The sequence below is a fragment of the Postia placenta genome (genome assembly GCF_002117355.1).
Source record: "Postia placenta MAD-698-R-SB12 unplaced genomic scaffold POSPLAscaffold_1, whole genome shotgun sequence".
In the NCBI taxonomy this organism is placed as follows: domain Eukaryota; kingdom Fungi; phylum Basidiomycota; class Agaricomycetes; order Polyporales; family Adustoporiaceae; genus Rhodonia; species Rhodonia placenta.
The window spans coordinates 3634505-3652757 of NW_020169832.1; the positions used below are offsets into that span (position 1 = coordinate 3634505).

The 18253-nt window shown below is 54.4% G+C and overlaps 3 protein-coding genes across 3 annotated transcripts; 1 reads left to right on the forward strand and 2 right to left on the reverse strand.

The window, feature by feature from the left end:
- Window positions 1-30: 30 nt before the first annotated feature.
- Window positions 31-7793, reverse strand: POSPLADRAFT_1177068 (hypothetical protein; the record flags this gene model as incomplete). The annotated part of the gene is made up of 22 exons (XM_024488467.1): window positions 7550-7793; window positions 6727-7377; window positions 6524-6666; window positions 6193-6397; window positions 6004-6024; window positions 5806-5819; window positions 5312-5360; window positions 4288-4370; window positions 4013-4179; window positions 3852-3964; window positions 3302-3358; window positions 2829-2947; window positions 2377-2510; window positions 2143-2183; window positions 1413-1641; window positions 1333-1368; window positions 1073-1280; window positions 837-1014; window positions 703-753; window positions 525-568; window positions 393-441; window positions 31-203 (listed from the first exon to the last, which is right to left on the reverse strand). Exons 1-22 carry the CDS (start codon window positions 7683-7685, stop codon window positions 31-33), a joined length of 2901 nt encoding a protein of 966 aa, XP_024344851.1. The 5' UTR covers window positions 7686-7793.
- Window positions 7794-8090: 297 nt separating this feature from the next.
- On the forward strand, window positions 8091-9132 carry POSPLADRAFT_1043215 (hypothetical protein; the record flags this gene model as incomplete). The annotated part of the gene is made up of 7 exons (XM_024478250.1): window positions 8091-8108; window positions 8170-8241; window positions 8294-8428; window positions 8550-8673; window positions 8752-8898; window positions 8966-8998; window positions 9059-9132. 7 exons carry the CDS (start codon window positions 8091-8093, stop codon window positions 9130-9132), a joined length of 603 nt encoding a protein of 200 aa, XP_024344852.1.
- A 5215-nt stretch (window positions 9133-14347) lies between these two features.
- Window positions 14348-15067, reverse strand: POSPLADRAFT_1038293 (hypothetical protein). Its single transcript, XM_024477362.1, has 4 exons — window positions 15026-15067; window positions 14836-14941; window positions 14707-14737; window positions 14348-14651 (listed from the first exon to the last, which is right to left on the reverse strand). Exons 1-4 carry the CDS (start codon window positions 15030-15032, stop codon window positions 14598-14600), a joined length of 198 nt encoding a protein of 65 aa, XP_024344853.1. The 5' UTR covers window positions 15033-15067; the 3' UTR covers window positions 14348-14597.
- Between the last annotated feature and the right edge of the window lie 3186 nt (window positions 15068-18253).

Consider the following 18253-nt stretch of genomic DNA (forward strand, 5'->3'; position numbering starts at 1 on the left):
GTTTTCAATTCCCTTCATTGACCTGCCCGATCAGCCAATGGTTCTCATCGTTGTTTGTGCAGCCGCATCGTATACCCTTGAACATTCCTGCTCCAGAAGTTGCACGTTTGCTGTCGCTTTCCCTCTGTGATTCCATGCAAATGCCATCTTGAAGTGGCAACACATGAGCTTATTTGCGAGATACCGCGACTTGATACCATATTCTGTGGCACGTTATTCGACGTACATGTCAATTATCAGCACAATTCTAGACCTATATGCCAGCCGATTAACACTCATCTTGGGCTGCGATCGCAAGTCACCAGTCATGGACGGAGGTTGGTACATGCCGAGGCTTCCGCGGTGACTGTGGAGACGACAATGGTAACAGTATAACTATAAGTAGGACCTACTAATGGCCAGAGCGGGTGCCTGTTGTGAAGAGGGAGCACGAGGAATGTCCTAATCATGATGAGGAATTTACTATGGCCCTCTGGCTGTGACTCGGCCTATTTCCTGGTTCTTGCTAAATGAGTTTCACCTACCGCCGTGAGCCGAACAGAGAGCGAATTGACCAGGTACATACGTCCTGATGAGCGCAGATTGATTCTGCGCGGAGTCGCTGAACATCCGATGACTTCGTTGACAAGGTAGGGGGCCTCTTCCTACAGCGGTTCGAGATATGAAATGGCTGTGTTTTGCCTATAGATTCCTTTGCCTTACCGTTGATTAAGCGGTTAGTCAGCTTCCCGCTTCGGTACAACACTCTTGAAGCTAAGGAATGTCATTCGCAAGCTGTCTGCAACATTGTAACAGGGACATTCGCACGAGACAACGTCGCCGAACTGTGTTCTCACCATATTGATCGTACTCTGAGGAACTTCCGCATGCTGGGTACCGGTCGCGTTGGATGTCGATATCACGGAATATCTGTTCCTCTTCCTCACTCCGAGCAATAAGCTCGTTGATCTCCTCGTCACTCATGTCACCGGCTTCTTCATTCTCCTCTGCTTGGTCGTTTTCGAGGATAGACCGCTAGAAAGAGCATGAACTAATCAGCAAATGCGGCGTGAGCACTATTGACTGAACGCACCAAGAATTGCTCCTGTTCTTCTTGCGTCGACTTGTTGTCGAAGCGACCGGCTTGAATGACTTTGTCATCGATGTCCAACTTGTATCGAGCACGTTGAAACATAGACTCCTCTACACTCTTCTCAGTGATGAAACGCAGAATACGGACCACCTTTGTTTGACCAATACGATGGGCACGGTCTTGGGCCTGGAGATCGGCGTGCGGATTCCTGGAGGGATATTCAACAACCCAAACACACATCCGATCTAGAAGCAACTCACCAATCACTATCGAAACTATCATCAATTAAATTATTCCTGCGTTAGCATCCTCTTGTGCAAGTATATAACGCATGACGCACATAATGACGGTGTCGGCAGTCTGCAAATTGAGACCGAGACCGCCGGCTCGTGTTGAAAGGATGAAGACCCTAATATCTGAGTCTGGCGCATTGAACATTTGCACGTGTCCCGCATACCCGCCAGATGGTGAGTCGCGGTGTTGGCGAATGTGCCATCCTATTTGTAGTGGTATTGTAAAGCCTGACTCACCAAGGTATGCGCTGTGTCCGGCCCCCGATCTCACTTGTACTAGATGCCTACAGAGGTGCATACACGGAGGCAGAGGGTAAGCAAAGGTTGACGTTGAGCCCAAGAAGACAAGAATCAGTACCTTACAAAAACCCTTCTCTCGGGGCCAACAAGCTCAGACACATCAAACCTCCGTGCTAACCCAGTAGCCCGGATAGAACGAGTCACCCAGGATGCGAAGGGCGGGAATAGAGCAGGGCAAAGCGTGATCTATCTAGAGCCGGTATTTTGTGCGCTAGGAGTACGTCTGTCTCACAAGCTAAGGCGAGCAAGCATTGAGATTTAGGTCGCCAACACTAGACTCTTTTACATTTTCGCGAGTTAAGACTATATGTGGTGATCGCGACGAAGTCGCTGACAACCAAATCTGGTTGTATGTCCTGCCAACGGTGGGCCTTTCAGCAAGCATCCAGTCGCTCGAATGACTGGCTATGTACACAGACTCAAGCAGTATCTGTTAGACCTTGTACATGATCATGAACGTCTGAAGGTCACACGTACTCTGCTGGGTAAAGCACCACTCCTCAGCGCTGACGAGCCACCTTGGAACGCCACGAGGCGATGAGCGCGCAGTCACACTTGACGCATCAAGCGAGTGGGTGTTGACCGCCGACGTGACCGAGACGGTGTGCATGAACTAATGAGTGGGAAAAGGACTCGGGGAGCAACATGGCAAGTTCCGACTGAGTGATGGGAAGCTATAATTCGTCCTCTTGGGCCAGCGTCATAGCACACCTTCCGCATCCTGCTTCATTGTAGCAGTTGACGCCGATGTGGATCCTGGCGCTGTTTGCGCGGCGATGACTGAAGCATTGTAGCGTCGCCATCTCAATATCAACCAGGCTCGTGCGACATGATTTCCAGCGGCTCTGACGGGTTGTAAAGCAACAAGTGGTCTCTGCAGTGCGCTTGCGTCAAGCGAAGCGCGCATGCAGTGGACATGGGACCTTGAGTTTGCAGAAGAGCGTAGATTCCGGGCCCAAACCTGATGCATGCGATGGGCCGACGCAGCGCTGAAGAATTTGGGGACTCTGAGATCATCTACAAGGCTTGGAAGATCGTGATTGGCTATGCCGTGCGAACGGGAAAAGTCCTCACAACATACGAGTACCGTGGGCAGTCAAAGATGTTACCGACTCCTGCGGATGAGTCAGCTTCCTTGCAAACAGGCGCCAACGGGTGCTCACCGTCGCGGAGTCGGAGTGCTCCCCCGCGTAGGTGGTCAAATACAGTAACGGCACAAGACCGTTTTTGCTCACGGATTTACCAAATGTTACCCCAGCCACGTCTTCCTGACTCCTCCGGTCTGAGCCGAATATGCAAATAATCGAATGCAGTCGCGGTCAACCATGACATGAAGGCGGCTGCAAAGAGGGCGTCTGCTAGGTCTCATCCGGCCTGCGGAGGCACCAGCTTTCAATGTTCATCACTCCTGAGATCAAGGTGCGTTGGGTGCTGTCAATAATATGAAATCGGGGAGGGCTGGGCCGAATGACTCGGGCTTCGTTTCTCGCATCGATTTCCGAAATGGCCATCAAACAGACCTTGCCGTTGACGACGACAATCAGGATGTTTGCAACAATGTACACGAGTCCAAATTGCTGTAACCACCGAGAAACCGGGTTTGAGAGTGACCGATGGAACTAAGAAAGTGGCGCACCTGCTTTGATGTATGTACTTATTGTCCACTTGGGAGCTCCATTGCGGTCTGATACAGCTGTGTATTGTAGTGTGTCCGGTTTCGCCACGGACCTTCATATCAGGGTCACGAGGTAATCGTTGGTATACAGTGGCTTCAATGATGCGCATCGCACATCACATGCTGCGGGATCTTCATGACTGGCAAGTAGCGAAAACATCGAGACTGTACCTCATTGTATTGCCGACATCATGAGCGGTGTGCAGCCACATGCACGAATTTAACTCAACGTACCAATCACTCAAGTCCGGGTCAGCGAAGCGTGCCGATGAATGGGTAATGTTGACACATTGACATCATGCCATTGGCCCAATGCGGCACGGCAACTTGAGATAAGTATGCGGGCTTCCAACGGAACAGCCTGCAGCAGCGTTGGCACATTCGCAGGGCCGAGGCACGGAGATTATTCAGAGAACGCCCCTAAGCGGCGTCGAAGTAACCTCGGTCAAAGTTGACCTGGAAACCCTGACCTCAGTGTGAGACCGGACATAGATCCATCAGTATGACATACCGATAACGAGGAGCCGTGAAAGTTTGACACTCCTAATCTCAGATTTATGGCAGATGTTCTCAGGGAACGGGACCAGTCCCAATGGTCCGGTAATCAGCGCTCCGTGACTATGGCTGCGCAGAATGTCATGAGACTGATTGCAATTGAGACTCTGCACACACATGTGGAAAGGAAGACGCTCCCTCGCGTCAGTCGAGCGTTTGGAGAGAAGCGCGGCGATGGACCCTTTGCCGCGGCGGACCGGTGCCTGTAGAAACCTAGGGCCGAAGTCAGAACCTTGGCTTCGCTTCCCGAAGCTCTCTGAGAAAGGACGGCGCGACTCGAACATCTAGCCCCAGAATCAAGAGAACATCTCCCGACGCCACACTGCCTTCGCTAAAACAGCCTCCATAAGGATGTAGACTAGCATTGGAGTGCAACGAAACAACTCACACACCTTTTCCAGCCACGCCGGATCCTCATTCTTAAGACCCAGACCAGGCGCCCCGGGAGAATTCATCCGTGAACAGCAGTACTGACCTGTGTGCGCCAGTGGAATGACAGTACTTTCAGGAACAGTTGTCTGTCCGGGCTCCAGCCTCAACTACGAAGAGGTTCTACACATGTTCTGCATGGGATTGTCCGAGGTACATCCGAGGCTGTCAAGGGAAATTGGCGCGGAATCACGAGGGCTGGCGTCAGGTGTCCTGAGACGAGGCAATGTATCAGAGTCCACCTCAGCGACGACAGAGTCAGAAGAGTGTCTAGAAAGGACAAGCGCCCTGAGACACCAATGGGCTACCAACAATTGAGTGAAGCGCTTCTCGTTCGGGTATAGTTCATATCGGTCGAAATGACGGGACTCGTGGGGATGTTCTCGACTAAGCAGATCATCTGCTGTCTCGACAGACTAGCCGCCTCTGGCAAGTCTGGAGATGACGCCACTGTCGCTCTTGGTGAAAATAGTGCGACGATCGGGTCGAAGGAATGAATTGTGCACCAAGATAGACAGACGAAACGAATCTCCCTGCCAGGCGCGTGAACGTGTCAACCGAACGCAATCAATTACGACACGGACCAACCTACCGGTACATATATTACTGCAGTCGAGGTTTACAGAGATCCGGTCCAGACAGGTCAAAACACTGCGTGAACCGCCGTGGCGTTCTCGCATCAACGTGTTCCATTGGCTGTGGGAATCGCAGAGACGCCGAGAGCATCGACATTCCCCGCATTTAGTACAATACGTGACCCTGTCATTTTCCAATTGATCATCGGCGGTATATATCGGCGGTACGGGACCGGTCACAGGAAGTCGGTCCAGCGGTTCTAGTAGACACAGGGAAAGCGTTAGCATGGACACCACTCGGGAACCTGGCCTTCATACTTGAGTGCCTGGGCATGCGCGTCCCGGTCTTCCAAATGCAGCTCCCAAGGTATTGAAGTTGGAAGTTGAAGATTACGGAGGCAAAGCGACATACTCACGCAATCTATGCCTATGCTGGATTGGCGCAGGCGCTTAACAGGCATCTATTGGATACCATCCGTTAGGCTAACGGTTCCGAGTTGGCCTCGCCAACAGTCTCACCCGCTGCAACAGCCGTGAGGGTCGGCAACGCTCTTGCCTTGATGTGAATGATCTGATGTCAAAGCCACGTGGCAGTGCACCGGCAGCTGCGCAGGGGCGCACTCACTGTTTACTCTCAACTAGCAGTTCCGTCTACAACACATCGAGGAACGACAAAGAGTTCCAACCTTTCGCAGAACTATATTTGGGATTGATCGGGAAAGCTAGGCCACGCCGAGGCATATGTCGGTGGAAGAATAGCACTCCTCTGGCGCTTCCCTTGATTTTGACTTGATGCCATGGTGATGCCGACACTGTCCGCGAAGAGGCGCCACTGATCTCCAAGACCGCGCAAAGCGGAACCTGGGACTGTGTCCATCAGCTCGATCCCATCAATCGATCACTCACGTATGTCTCTGTGCCTGTGTCCAGGTATCATTTTGCAAGAGCCATCATAACAAAGGCGCAGATGAGGGAACATTCCCATGAAACCACAATACTGCATTGAGTGAAGCGCTGAGAACAATCAAACATTCAGTCACGAGCAATCTATCTGTTGAACTCTGATAAGGGGACCTCGGAGACTGAACTCAAACTGCCACTTACAAGATCTCCACATGAAAACAACTAGGGCCGTGAAAGGGAGTAGGAGCATCAGATCGTACACACAGGACACCATAAGCGGTAACGTCATAATCAGTACTTATTTGCTATGAGGTCACATAATTTTCTCTGCTGCGCCACCCTCGAGCCTGCGTCTCCGACTCGGCGTTTGGGTGATGTCATCCTGCATACCTGACCAAGACTTGCTCCATTCTGGGGGAGGCGATAGATAGTGGTGATGGTTGGCGTACGGTGTGTTCGGTGGAGCGATGGGGAATGTTTGAATCGGATGATGCACAGGTTGCGCGTGAGTCGCCGGATTGATCTTGGAGCGATACAAGGAGAGCAGTGCATTGATGAAAGCGGTCAAGAATGCTAGGGATGTCAATGTGAATATCTGGTCCCAAACGACTAGTGTCAGCGTATAAACCACGATTATGGGATGAGGACTATGCACCAAGGTCTTCCAACTGATAGGCTCGACGAAGCCATTGACAACCTCTGCGATGAGCTCCGCGCCCACCCTAGCTCGGCCAACTTTGGAGGGATCGCGATTCATGCACGTCTCCCATGCAGCACACTGACGCATCATGGCAGGTATCGGATTCGTTGCGCACAGATTGGTCTTGAAGTGTAGCGCGCATTGCGCTATTTCCTGAACAATGTCTACAAGGAAGCAGCGATGTTAACGAAACACACATCGAACAACATAGACCATCGACGCACCCATTGAATACTCAGATATTCGTTGTTCCACATCGCGTTGGACAGTGAGGATAAACTGCACCAGCAGATACAGAAACACTAGAATGAGGGAAAGATTGAAGAAGAATTGTAGGTAGCCTAACAGCACGTAGGGCAAGTCAGACTGAGGAGGCGCCGGACCAGGCATGTTGAGCGTATAATGATTTGACGTGTTCTGCGTGAGTGGAGTCACTCTGCCTTCATCATCACTGTCTTCATCCTCGTCGCTGTCGTCCACCTCGCCACTCCTGCTTCGCCCTCTGCGAAGTCGACTGCGATCCCGCGCCTTTTGCCGCGACCTAAACACACGGCGCATCGCCCCCAATGCAACGGTCCGGTCACCATCACCGTCACCGCTCTCAACTTCCTTTTTCACCTCCTTCACTGGCAACGACTGAGACGCTTTCGGCGGGCTCAACTCGGCCATATCCACGTCCTTGATATCTGGTTGCGGAAATGCTTTCGCCGGTGAAAAATGCGGAGGCGGAACCCATGCTGGCGTGTGCGGAGACTGCGGCACGGGTTGTTGAAACAAGAAAGGGACGTTCGAGTGAGCTCCGAACGATGAATATGTCGGCGTGTGAGGAGGTGCAGGAAAAGCAGGAGCAGGCGTATTCGCGTCTGCCAATGGCCCTGCAAAAATAATTGTTCAGCATATTCGTGGCATGTCGATCAGGTGTAAAGACACAGCACGCAGTCGCGTATCGTATTCAGCCGATTGAGGCAACGCGAAGCAGCGTTATTCGTTCACCAGATTGTGGCGCAGACATGCATGATCGTTGCGTTACATAGCCAGAAGACTCACTCTTCCTTGGAGTACTTGGGTCTTCACCGCCAGAGGCCCACACAGGCTTTGAAAAACTACTAGGACGCGACGTAAACTCGAAGTCCATGGGTGTCTCAAGCTCGGACGGTCGACTAATTCTCTGGCGTGCGGACATTATTGTATACAAGGCGGTGAGGACGTTGCAACACAAGACAATTAGAGCAAATCTTGAGGTTATATGCTTGCGTGAGAAGAAGTCAAACTCGTTAGCGAGAGCATAGACAAGCCAAAGCAAGCAGCGAGGAGGAGAGTCGTCAGTTCGAGCTGTTGAACGCGTGTGTCACGTGGACGTGGACGTGGCCAGAGTCCGGCGCGCCTGAGGTGAACTTCTTGACTGTCCACCAAGTCCGCGCGGAAATTGCTGCCCACGATGATGAGCTGCAGGCAAATATTGAAGAGCTCTGTGCTTTCTGCTGCTCGATACAGACAACGATATGCTTTCCAGAGTTGTCGCCACATCCATCCCTGGGCTTCAGACTGGTCACAAAATCTTCCATCTTCGGTAGCATCTCTCGTGCCAATGGTCATCGAACAAACTGTCTGTACATGCCATCTTCGGAATCGGAACGCATGCTCAATGCTCAATGTGACTCGCTCAGGGGAGGGGGGAACGTAGCTATGATATTTTCTCCAGGTTGCTGAGAGAGCGGGTCATCATGTTATATGGACCGGTAATTACTCCCCTCTCGCTTGACTGGGAACTTTATTGACGTAGCTTGTAAGATCAGAGACACAGACTCTGCGCTCACAGTTGCACAACTCTTGTTTCTTGAGGCGGAAGAAACATCGAAGCCTATTCATCTTTACATCAACTCCCCAGGCGGCAGTGTAACCGCAGGGCTGGCCATATACGATACAGTAAGCACTACACAGACCTGCACATGTCGTCTTACTAATCCATGCAGATGTAGATGCAGGTGCGTAGTCGACCTCTGCTTATATGATGCCTGTACGGAGCTCATCTCACGTGTACATCTAGTATGTGTCTTCGCCCATACATACGTATTGCGTGGGCCAGGCATGTTCTATGGGCTCGCTTTTGCTAGCTGCAGGTGAGAAGGGCAAGCGACATGCTCTTCCACACTCAACCATCATGATCCACCGTGCGTAATCTTCTCTCCCAGTTGCTTCCTCGTAAACGCAACAATTACATAACTGACATGAATATTGCGTCTTTACAGAACCGTCCGGCGGTGCTTCAGGCCAAGCATCCGACATCGTCATCCACGCTAAGGAGATCCTGCGCGTGCGTCAGTTGCTCACAGACATTTACCAACGGCATTGTGGCAAGGACGGTGAGAGCGTGGAAGCGGGTGTCCAGCGCTTCGGTCTGTCCTTCTCATTTCTCTTCATGTGCGTTTGTCGGTTTAAACGATCGTCTTCATACATATACAGAGACAGCCCTAGAGCGGGACTATTTCATGACAGGTCTGCATTACTTCATTTTTATATGTGGGCAGCGTTGATAAGCCATTCGCGCTCATATAGCACAAGAGGCCCGTGAGTTTGGGATAGTGGATAGCGTGCTCGAGAAGCGGCCCAAATTAGACACTGCGGCGTGATGCCCCTAGACCGAAATCTGTCTAGTACCGACATGGCATACAGGGACCTCGCGGCTTCTGGAGTAGAGTGTGTCTAGATCACAGTGTAACTGGGCATTCTTCGGCTGCGCCTTGTTATAAATCTATTTTTCAACACCTCGTCGTCAGATATGTGTTATTGTGCCGGGGCATCGGTCCCCAACACCACGTGTCATTTCTCTTGAAGTGAGGTGAGAGACTTCCTAAGCATCGTGTCCAGAGGCTACTGAAGCCTAGCATTGTGAGCCTTTTTAAGGTAATGACCGTGAGTGTGAGAATGATCATCGTTCTACGACTCACAGCGGTCAGTCAATCCAAATACCCCACTCAGCAATCAGTGGTGGATGGGGCCATTAGGACGGTGCATTGCGTATACATCATCACTATCATCATCACAGGTTCTGGCTTGACATCCGCGTCTATATCACGATGTAAGTGCAAAGCGCGGCGTGCACCAGCCCGAAGGACGCCGGATCATCGTTCATCGGTGACGATCACCAAGATGTGCATCTCGGGACGGTGCTATATACCACTTCCTGCGGAGGAGTTTCCGCGGACCCTATGATAGATATTTCAAAGCGAGATGCATGATGATCGCATCGATGTTCTGGTCTTCCCGTGGCAGGCTTCCGCGTGTGACCTCGGGCAAGGGGCGGACATGTTGATGCTGGCACTGGGACCCGGCTCTGTGGCAACTGCGCGAGCGCCGCTACGCTTCTCATCCGAAAGGTGTTGTCACGATGCGCACGCCCAGCCGAACTTTGGCGGGAGATAGTAGGTGCGGGTCTTCGTGGGCTGGGAAATCGTCCATGCGGATGGGAGTCTTCCCAGACAGGGCGGTGCAATGATGTTGAAGAACTTCGCAACTCAATCCTCCTTCCTCTCCGTAAGTGGTCGTGGAAAACCGGTTGAGGCCGACGTTTGTGCGTCTACTAGAACTAGAAGAGGAAGCACCGGTTCGATTTCATATACAGTACTCCGCTGCACACGAGGCGAGCGGCACTTGTAGTTGTCAATTCACTTGCGACTAGTTGGTAACGGCCTCTGAAAGCTGATCATCTCACAAATGTGTAATTCGTCGCAAAGGATCACATGTTCCCCATTCTCGCGAAGGTGCCGTTCTGATGACGAAGGGCAACCGTAAGGTGGGCAGACGCAGGCTTGATTATATCCACGGGCCATCTGAAGATGACCAACAGTTCCCACAAGGGAATCTGATGTTGTGGCCAGCTACGGTTGGCGGGTGGGCGCAGGTCAAGATATGGTAACTGGATATGGGGTCCTGCCTCGTGTGGTACCCCGTGATAGATCTCAGCGTGACAGAACCCCAGACGGACCATTACGTAACCCAAAAAAGGGCTAGATTCTGCTCGACGGCATCGGCGGCATGGAAGATGGTGAGCTTAGGTAATCATAACTGAGTGTTAGATGCTTGGAGACCTAATAAGCCTATGCTATATTCTCAAGGTATGAGCATTGTTCGCACCATATGATACGAGCAAATGAGTTACTCGGCGCTCAGGAAGAATATGCGAGCACTGAGATCTGAAGGCTTGAGGTGCGACGGCACTGAGTGTACTATGCCAATGTCCGATTACGTAAGGTACGAAATGTCCTGCTGAGTCGACTCTGTAAATATACATGACTTTCAACTCCATATATGTCGCCCTCTAGTCTTATATGTTCTGCTTCTAGACTACAATTTAAATAAATATAGCTACTTCAACACCGCAGTAATTGTGCATCATGATGTGCTCAAGAATATTAGTCAAGTTGCTCATATACTGGTTCCTTGCGCATTTAAGTTATGTACCATGGTGAAATCACGCATTCACGCAAATGCACGCAAACCGAGCATTGCTAGATACCATATGCTCGGCTATCTTATCGTGGTAATTGTCTTGGGTACATATTCTATTTTTGTGTGCCTAAGATATGTTACATAAGCATGATGTAGGCGCGGATATCACATACAATGTCGATAATGGAAAAATACATAGACCATTACTGCCACTACCGTTACAACTTAGTCACACTGAGGACCCCGGCAAGGACCGATCAGTGGTTGAGGCACGAAGTTGGACCTGCGCCCACCCGCCAACCGTAGGCCAGCGCTAGGGCGGATATCGTTGTGTGAGTGCCACACGGTACAGTACAGCTCCCGAAAATAGGTCTCGATCTTGATACGGCAAGATTCGAAGCAGCGATGTGCTTCCCGTAGTGCGTCCGTTCGCCTTCAGTGGTATGACTGATATCCGTGGGGACACTTCCAGGCTCGTCTTCCGAAGTGAACTCTCAGGCCTCGTGCGTGATTTCATCCGAGTGTATTCCGCCTAAATTCCGCGGATCTGTTCTCCGCCCGCAGGGAACATGTGGGGGCCTGACCGTAGTCGTCAACCGAAGGCAGGAGACGTCCTGCGTTTTCACTGGTGGCCACTACCCCCCTTTCTATTCCTGCGCGACACCCCTGTTCTCCCGTTTCATAATGGCAATTGACGCTAACGAGGAAGGTTCATCCATGACTAGAGCTTCAATGTGCTTCTGATGACGGTGCGCCGCTGTCATTCGCTCGCATTCACAAGCTCACGCTCCAACACGCACAGAACTGCATCTAGATCTGCGCGCGCTTGCGCGAACTAGTGTTGGTGATTGTGCCTCGCGGAAATGAAACATAAAAGATGCCCCAGAAGAGTTTAGGGGAATCGCGAATCCCAGCGGGCACCTTTCTATCGCAGAGGTTGTCGAGAACGCCCGACATGGATCCGGTTCCCAGGCTCACCTATCGTGCCAAATGAATCGCTTCGATTTCGCCCATTACCGGGTTGGGACGCGATGCCTTCACGCCTCCCATTTGTCACGGGTTTTTTTCATCACCGTGGGGAGATCATACGATCACCCACCCCCCATTTCTTTGACTCCGAGGGTGATATCCGGCAAGTGAACTGCCTCATTGGCTGTCGAACGCAATCAACATATGGCCCCACTTATTTGCCAATTGAATGTCCTGCGCAAACCGCTCGTCATAGCATAAGACATATTGGCGTCCGTGCTGTAACAGGACAACAGGGCTCCTGGTCAAGCCATGCGATCCCGTTTAGTACCGTCCTTCACCGGCACGTATATGGCAGACAGACTTGTCGGTATCTCGGTTCGCGTCTTGCTATCGGACGCGATCCGATTAGAGCTGCGTATGCGTCTACGTTCCAGACGGTCGCGTCGCCAGTCTAATTGACACTCAGACACCTGGTGGACGTCAGATGTGATATAGTTTGCGCGATCCAGGTCTCCGGCGGGCACAATCAAACCTTGCGCTTCTCAGCAATGGAATGCGGCTGTGTCGGCCATTTACCACAACAGAGTTCTTGGTCTCATGGGCTTCTCTGATACGTCTACTGGCCAGCGCGAGACGATGGGCGCCCGCAGCGGGGGGTCCCACCTGCCGAGAAGGGCGTATCACAGGTGCCTGTTCACGTTGTCCGTTGCAATATTTACGCAGGGTCGCTGGATGAGAGCGACGCTTCCGTGTTTGTGCCTGTTGGCGGACCTCGCATACAATACAGTGGCCCTCCGTGCCTCAATGTCGCAATCGCGGGAGGACACACGGGTGGTCTGCAGATGTCCTGTCATGCTGGCGTCGACCGGCTCGCCGGGGTATCCTTACCCCACTGATGGACAGACCAATGGAGGGGACACGGCCGCGACACATGTTGGCTCCCTGATCCGCTTCTCCAGCTCTATTTGCTCTCGCCCACGCTCCGGTGGTCTTCCGTCCGCATGTCAAGCTGCTGCGGACGCTTTACCGCCTCTGAATGCCTGCCATTCTAGGCCGCAATGCCTCGCTTCTCAGCCCCACGTGTTGCGTCCCGACTTCTTTCATTTGCGCGCCTGGCCAGGCCATTTGACCTGCACTGATGATGATCTCCCCGGCGTATTGCACCCGGATATGACTCGTCTCCCATATATGAGGGTTCAGCGGCACAATGCGTGTCGCATCGCAGGACATCGCTGATCCACTCGGGGCTAGTTCATCAAATGTCGAGTATTAGTCGCTACGCCCGCTTCCACGTGTTCGCGTCCCCGCTGCAATCGAGAGGCCTCGAAGAGCGGGAGGTGGATCTCCGGATGAACAACCATCACCGTACGACGAGCATTCCGCAATCCGCATTACTCATCGGGCCAGGCGCTCAAAGAACAGCCGTCGTCTGCCAATTTGCCTTCAGATCCAGTCGATGGCCCCTCGGCGCAAGTTGCGCAACGGACAATCAGGCAGCCGCCTGGGGCGTTCATTGAACCTGATACAGCAATGCTCTGGCTGACAGCTTCCTGATGCTCCCTTCCTCGCCCGATGGCAATGGCCGTCCAGCACATCCTCGATTCGTGATCCTCATTCCGGAAGAGAAGCGGCGCTTCCGGCGGACAGGCGTGCAACAGCAGCACGGCGAGACCCGTTTTGAGCCTGCTACGGCCGCACTATTGCCGTATAAAGCCAGTCAAGTGGCCCCAGGCCGATGCTCGGACCCATAGAAGCCGTCTGAGTGACGGGGGCGTCTTGTCCTCTCCCAATAGAATGTCGGCGGCTGCCCACTCGAGGCATCAGCGCCACCAAATTATCGGCTGCAGGAGAACGCTTCCGAGCCGTCCTTGTACGCCGCAGGTAGGCCGTTACCGCGCGGATTGACAGCGACGTTTGCGAAGGCTGTTTCCAGGCCCACGCGTGCGTGCAATCTGGCAGCGAAGAGGACGCGCTGACGTTACCTGACTGTATCACCGGGGTGCAGCCAAGTTCGCTGTCTCGCAGAGCGGATGTCTGCCCGGAGGACCGCCGATGATGCGGCATCCATATATACTTATGAGCAAGTTGTCGGTACAGATGCGAATGGCCCCGGGGTCGCCCACAGCGCCTGTGTCGCCTGAGTGGCTGCCAGATGAGACAATTTGCTAATGTCTATAAAGACCCTGAGCCTGGGGTACCTCCGATTTTGAGGGTCTTGCCGTGCTACATACCGTAACATGCTTTTCGGGCATTGTTCACGCTGTATGAGGCATGCGATATCCGATGTCCATTAAGCTTTGCGTTCCATGAGTTTGCCCTGTCCTTTGTATAACTTGCCTAGTGTGTCCGGCTGCTGATCCTCGTGTCCACTGGGATCCGGTGCATCGAGATCGAGCCATTCATCGCAGCGGACGCTTGGCAAATGACAACAAAATGGATGAATTCATCATCCACTGCCCATGATTGTCCGCAGAGATCTAAATATCATAAGAGAGTACACCCGGGAACACAACAGTGCCGCCGCAGACAGACGAGACAAATTAACGGAAAAGATGTGCACAGGTCCCGAACACCAAGGAGCAAATCAATGAGACGCTCTTGCGTCCCGTCTTTCACCAACCCGGTGGCGTCGGGATCGGGCGGGCGTGCGATGGGAACACTCTCCTCAAACATGTTATTTCTTCCCGCCGTCCCCTGCCGCCCCCGCCGCCTTGTCCTCCTCCTTCTTCTGCAGGGTCCGTTAGACAGCATGTCAGCCGAGAGCGCCACGAGCGTACACACACCTTCTGTTTCTGTCTCAGGATCTCGGCATCTCTGTGGGGCGTGTGAGCAAGCGCGTTAAGACCGGGCGTAGGCAGAACGCGACGTGCACGCGCGAGATGGGGCGTGGGGGAGTGGAAGAAGTGACTCACTTCTCGCGGCGCTGTTGCAGTGTGCTCGCGCTCTCCTTTGGCTTGTTCTTGGCCTGGGCTGCCTTTTTCTGGGCCTTCAAGCGGTCCGTTTCGCGCTGGTTGCCCCCTGCATCATGGTGTTACGAGCAGTAGAGATCTTCAGTGAATCGACACAGCCAGACAAAACTGAGACAGGGTTCGGTACACTCACGAGTCATCGTGCCCACGTATGTGTCGACGCCGTGGTCAGTCGTTGAGGTTGAGTGTGAGTTCCGGTCAACCGTTCGGCGTCCAATGTCCACGATCGGTGTGACGCATCACGGTCACGCAATAGAACGTCACAGCGGAATCGAATGGAACATGCTCGTATAACACGGTGATCGCTCCGACTTAGACTCTGCTCAGACTCAATGCAGTTTGTGGCAGGCGGACCCTGTCAAACACTGTACTCGTGTCTGTGTCGACATAGTGCACGCCCAAACACCGCGTTCGGCGACTAGAGTACCTTACGGGTTCAGCCCCACAACGCGGCTCCGCTGCCATCGTTCCTGGTTCTGCGCGAGCAATAGTCTCCGATCCGGCTGGATGAACGCGGCGGCTCTTGCTAAAACGACGGATGCTAGCGCTACAGCGGACAGCTCCCCCACTGGACTGAACATGCTGGTCGCCTAATGCAAACGCGGCTAGCGTCATCGCAGCATCAGCTTGAGGTCGGAATCTGGAGTTCAATACGGTGCGCGGAGCACGGACACGAAGCACCAGCGTGCTATGGATACTGCTAGTGGCCATGGCACTGGCGTGCGGGCCGACGGCCTTGCCGCGCGCGGAAGTGGGCAAACCTTGATAGCCATCTGCCTTTCATTTCGCGTGCATTAGCATTCGTTTTCCTGTCCGCACGCGGGCCGCCCTGAAGGGTCCGAGGCGCGCTGGCCGCCGTCCAGGGGAGCTCTGCCTGTCTGCCGCCAAGGCTTAAACCGTCTGATGAACTATGCGCTTCGGTTCTGCCAGGGCGAGCTTCGATCTCCAAGGGGACTCCTGCGGTCGTATGTCACCTTCCCACAGTGCCCGTTCATGTAATGCGATGGCAGGGTCTTGGCCTCTCCGATAGCTCGACGTGATATCGATCTGGACGTGGATATGTACAGCCTTCCCCCGCGCGAAGCCGCCCTGCGGTACCTTCGTGCACCGAATGGGGGCATTGCTGTTTATCGCGGCGCATGCACAGTACAGGATCCTGGTCCTGGGAACGGGGCCAGTGCCCGCTTCGCAGTGCGAACCCCATAGCGAGTGAACGCGCACTTCGCATTCACTCGCTGTGCGGTTCCACACCGCGCGTTCTAGCGGGGATAGGAACAAATGCGGGCTTCGACTCCTCCCGTTGGCCGCGCGAAGAGTCTGGCAGAGCGCTGTGTCGTTCGAGATCTGCCCCGGCCAGGTTCGGGGTCTCCGCGCACGCTGTATCCGTGCGCGTACCTGCTCGTTGAGGGGACGAACTCAGCATTGGATACGACGGAGGCGGCGCGCGAGAGCGAACAGCGCCTCGTGGTCAGGCCGGCGTTTACGTGGGGTGTAGTGGTTGCCGCAGTCTGTAGGCGGCGATGCGCTGGGTCGGACTGAGAAGCTGGTACGCGGTATCAGGATATCGTCTTACGCTTGTGTAGGAGCCGCCTGTGTGTCAAGTCGGATGCACAGCTTCCGAGCGTCTGGGCTGTTGTCTTCCACATAAGTGATATTACTGGCGATTGGACGCCTTGCGCCGCCGGTGCCACGGTCTGTCAGTTGCCTTTGTATGACAGCACATGTGATTTTGAAAATAGCAAGGTTATATGATATATGTCAGTGTGCGTCTGGAACTGCCGTATGTGGGCGGCCCGCGTCACCCTGATGCTCCCATGTAGCGGTGTCCCCTGGGTTTATCAAATCGCACACGAAAGGCAGATGACCTCCCGATCAGAACTGCATCTCAGATGCAGGCGGCTGGGGCGCGGTAAAAGGGATAGCTGCCTTGCCGGACACTCCCCTAGCGCGCGTCATGTTATCGCAACCGTCGATAGCGCACACGCACAACAGGCAGAACCATTACGCATTGGCCGCTGGCGCGCGAAAGCTTATTTCGGGACACACAAGCAATGCAGCTGCTGGGGCGGGGTATCCGGGCAGTTCGCCGCGGAGGACGTGGTTTCGAGCAGAGGCGACCGCGGGGCGATGTTGATGCTCAGAATGTGCAAGAGGGCCGGCCGAGACAGGCTGGGCTGATGTGCCGGATGACCTCAGGGTTGCCAGGGTCGCATCGTTTCTCCGCCCGCACCCACATGTGTATCGCACGATCGAAGATGCGATCGTGCGCGCTCTGCGCCGTCAGACGGTGGGCCGACCGACGGGCCCGGAACAGGGCATTAACTGCGGTGTCTACTAGTGGGACCCAGCGATGTGACCGCCAACAGCGGTGGCAGATCGCCAGGCTGAGGGGCGCACCAGGACGGGTGATGGGAACAGACTCTTCGGGCGGTGTGCGTGCTGGCGGAGAGAGTCCGAGATGGCCTGATGCAGGGCTGGTGGGAGCCAAGTGCAGCGGGATGCGACGATCCGTCAAATGGCGATCGCCCGCGGGCAGCACGGTTGCTATAGGGGGCGGCATCGGCACACGGGATGGACTAATACATACGCGGACGTGGCAGGGAAGGAGCGCGGCGCGGGAGTCGCCTCCTGCGGCTCATATCAGCCTGGATGCACCGCATGCGCACGGATATGGAGGACCCCAGGCGAGGGCATCGATCCGAAGACTCGGCGACTGTCTGAGGGACGAGATGCGCCCCGATGTGGACAGGTGCTCGGCGGCAGCGGTATAGGGCCATCCCAGATCTGGATCTCGATGCCTGAGCGACGCCGCGGAGCACAGGCGCCCGGATGCGCCCCCAGATATGGAAATGCAGGCACGAGGCGCGCAGGCTGCTTCTGCGCACGCTCGCCAGATCCCATCGCCGCCAAACGTGTAGTCTTCGATCTGTGATCGCTAATGGGCCTGATCTCGCGCGAGCCCCCACATATATACCTCCTCTCCGCCGCCCGTTCCCCTTTTGCCTTCTCTCATTTCCACACGCGCGTTGCTCCCCTCTCCCCTGCCCCGCCCCGCAGGCCCCGTGTCGTCGCCTCTATCGCTCTCGACGACGCCTCCATGTCCCAACGGCACCATCCCCGCCAACCCGACCGTGACCGCGAACGCGAACGCGATGTGCACCTCCACGACCCGCACGCCGCACACCACTCGCACTCGCTGCCTCCGCCTCCGCACGCACTCGCTCACCCGCCGCATATGAACGGCAACGGTGTGCCCACTCCGCCGGGCCCACTGTCTGGCCCGTCCGGACATGCACCAGGGGCGCAGATGGTTTCGCCTCCCATCCTGTCAAGCGCACTACTGCCCAATGGCGTTCCCGTC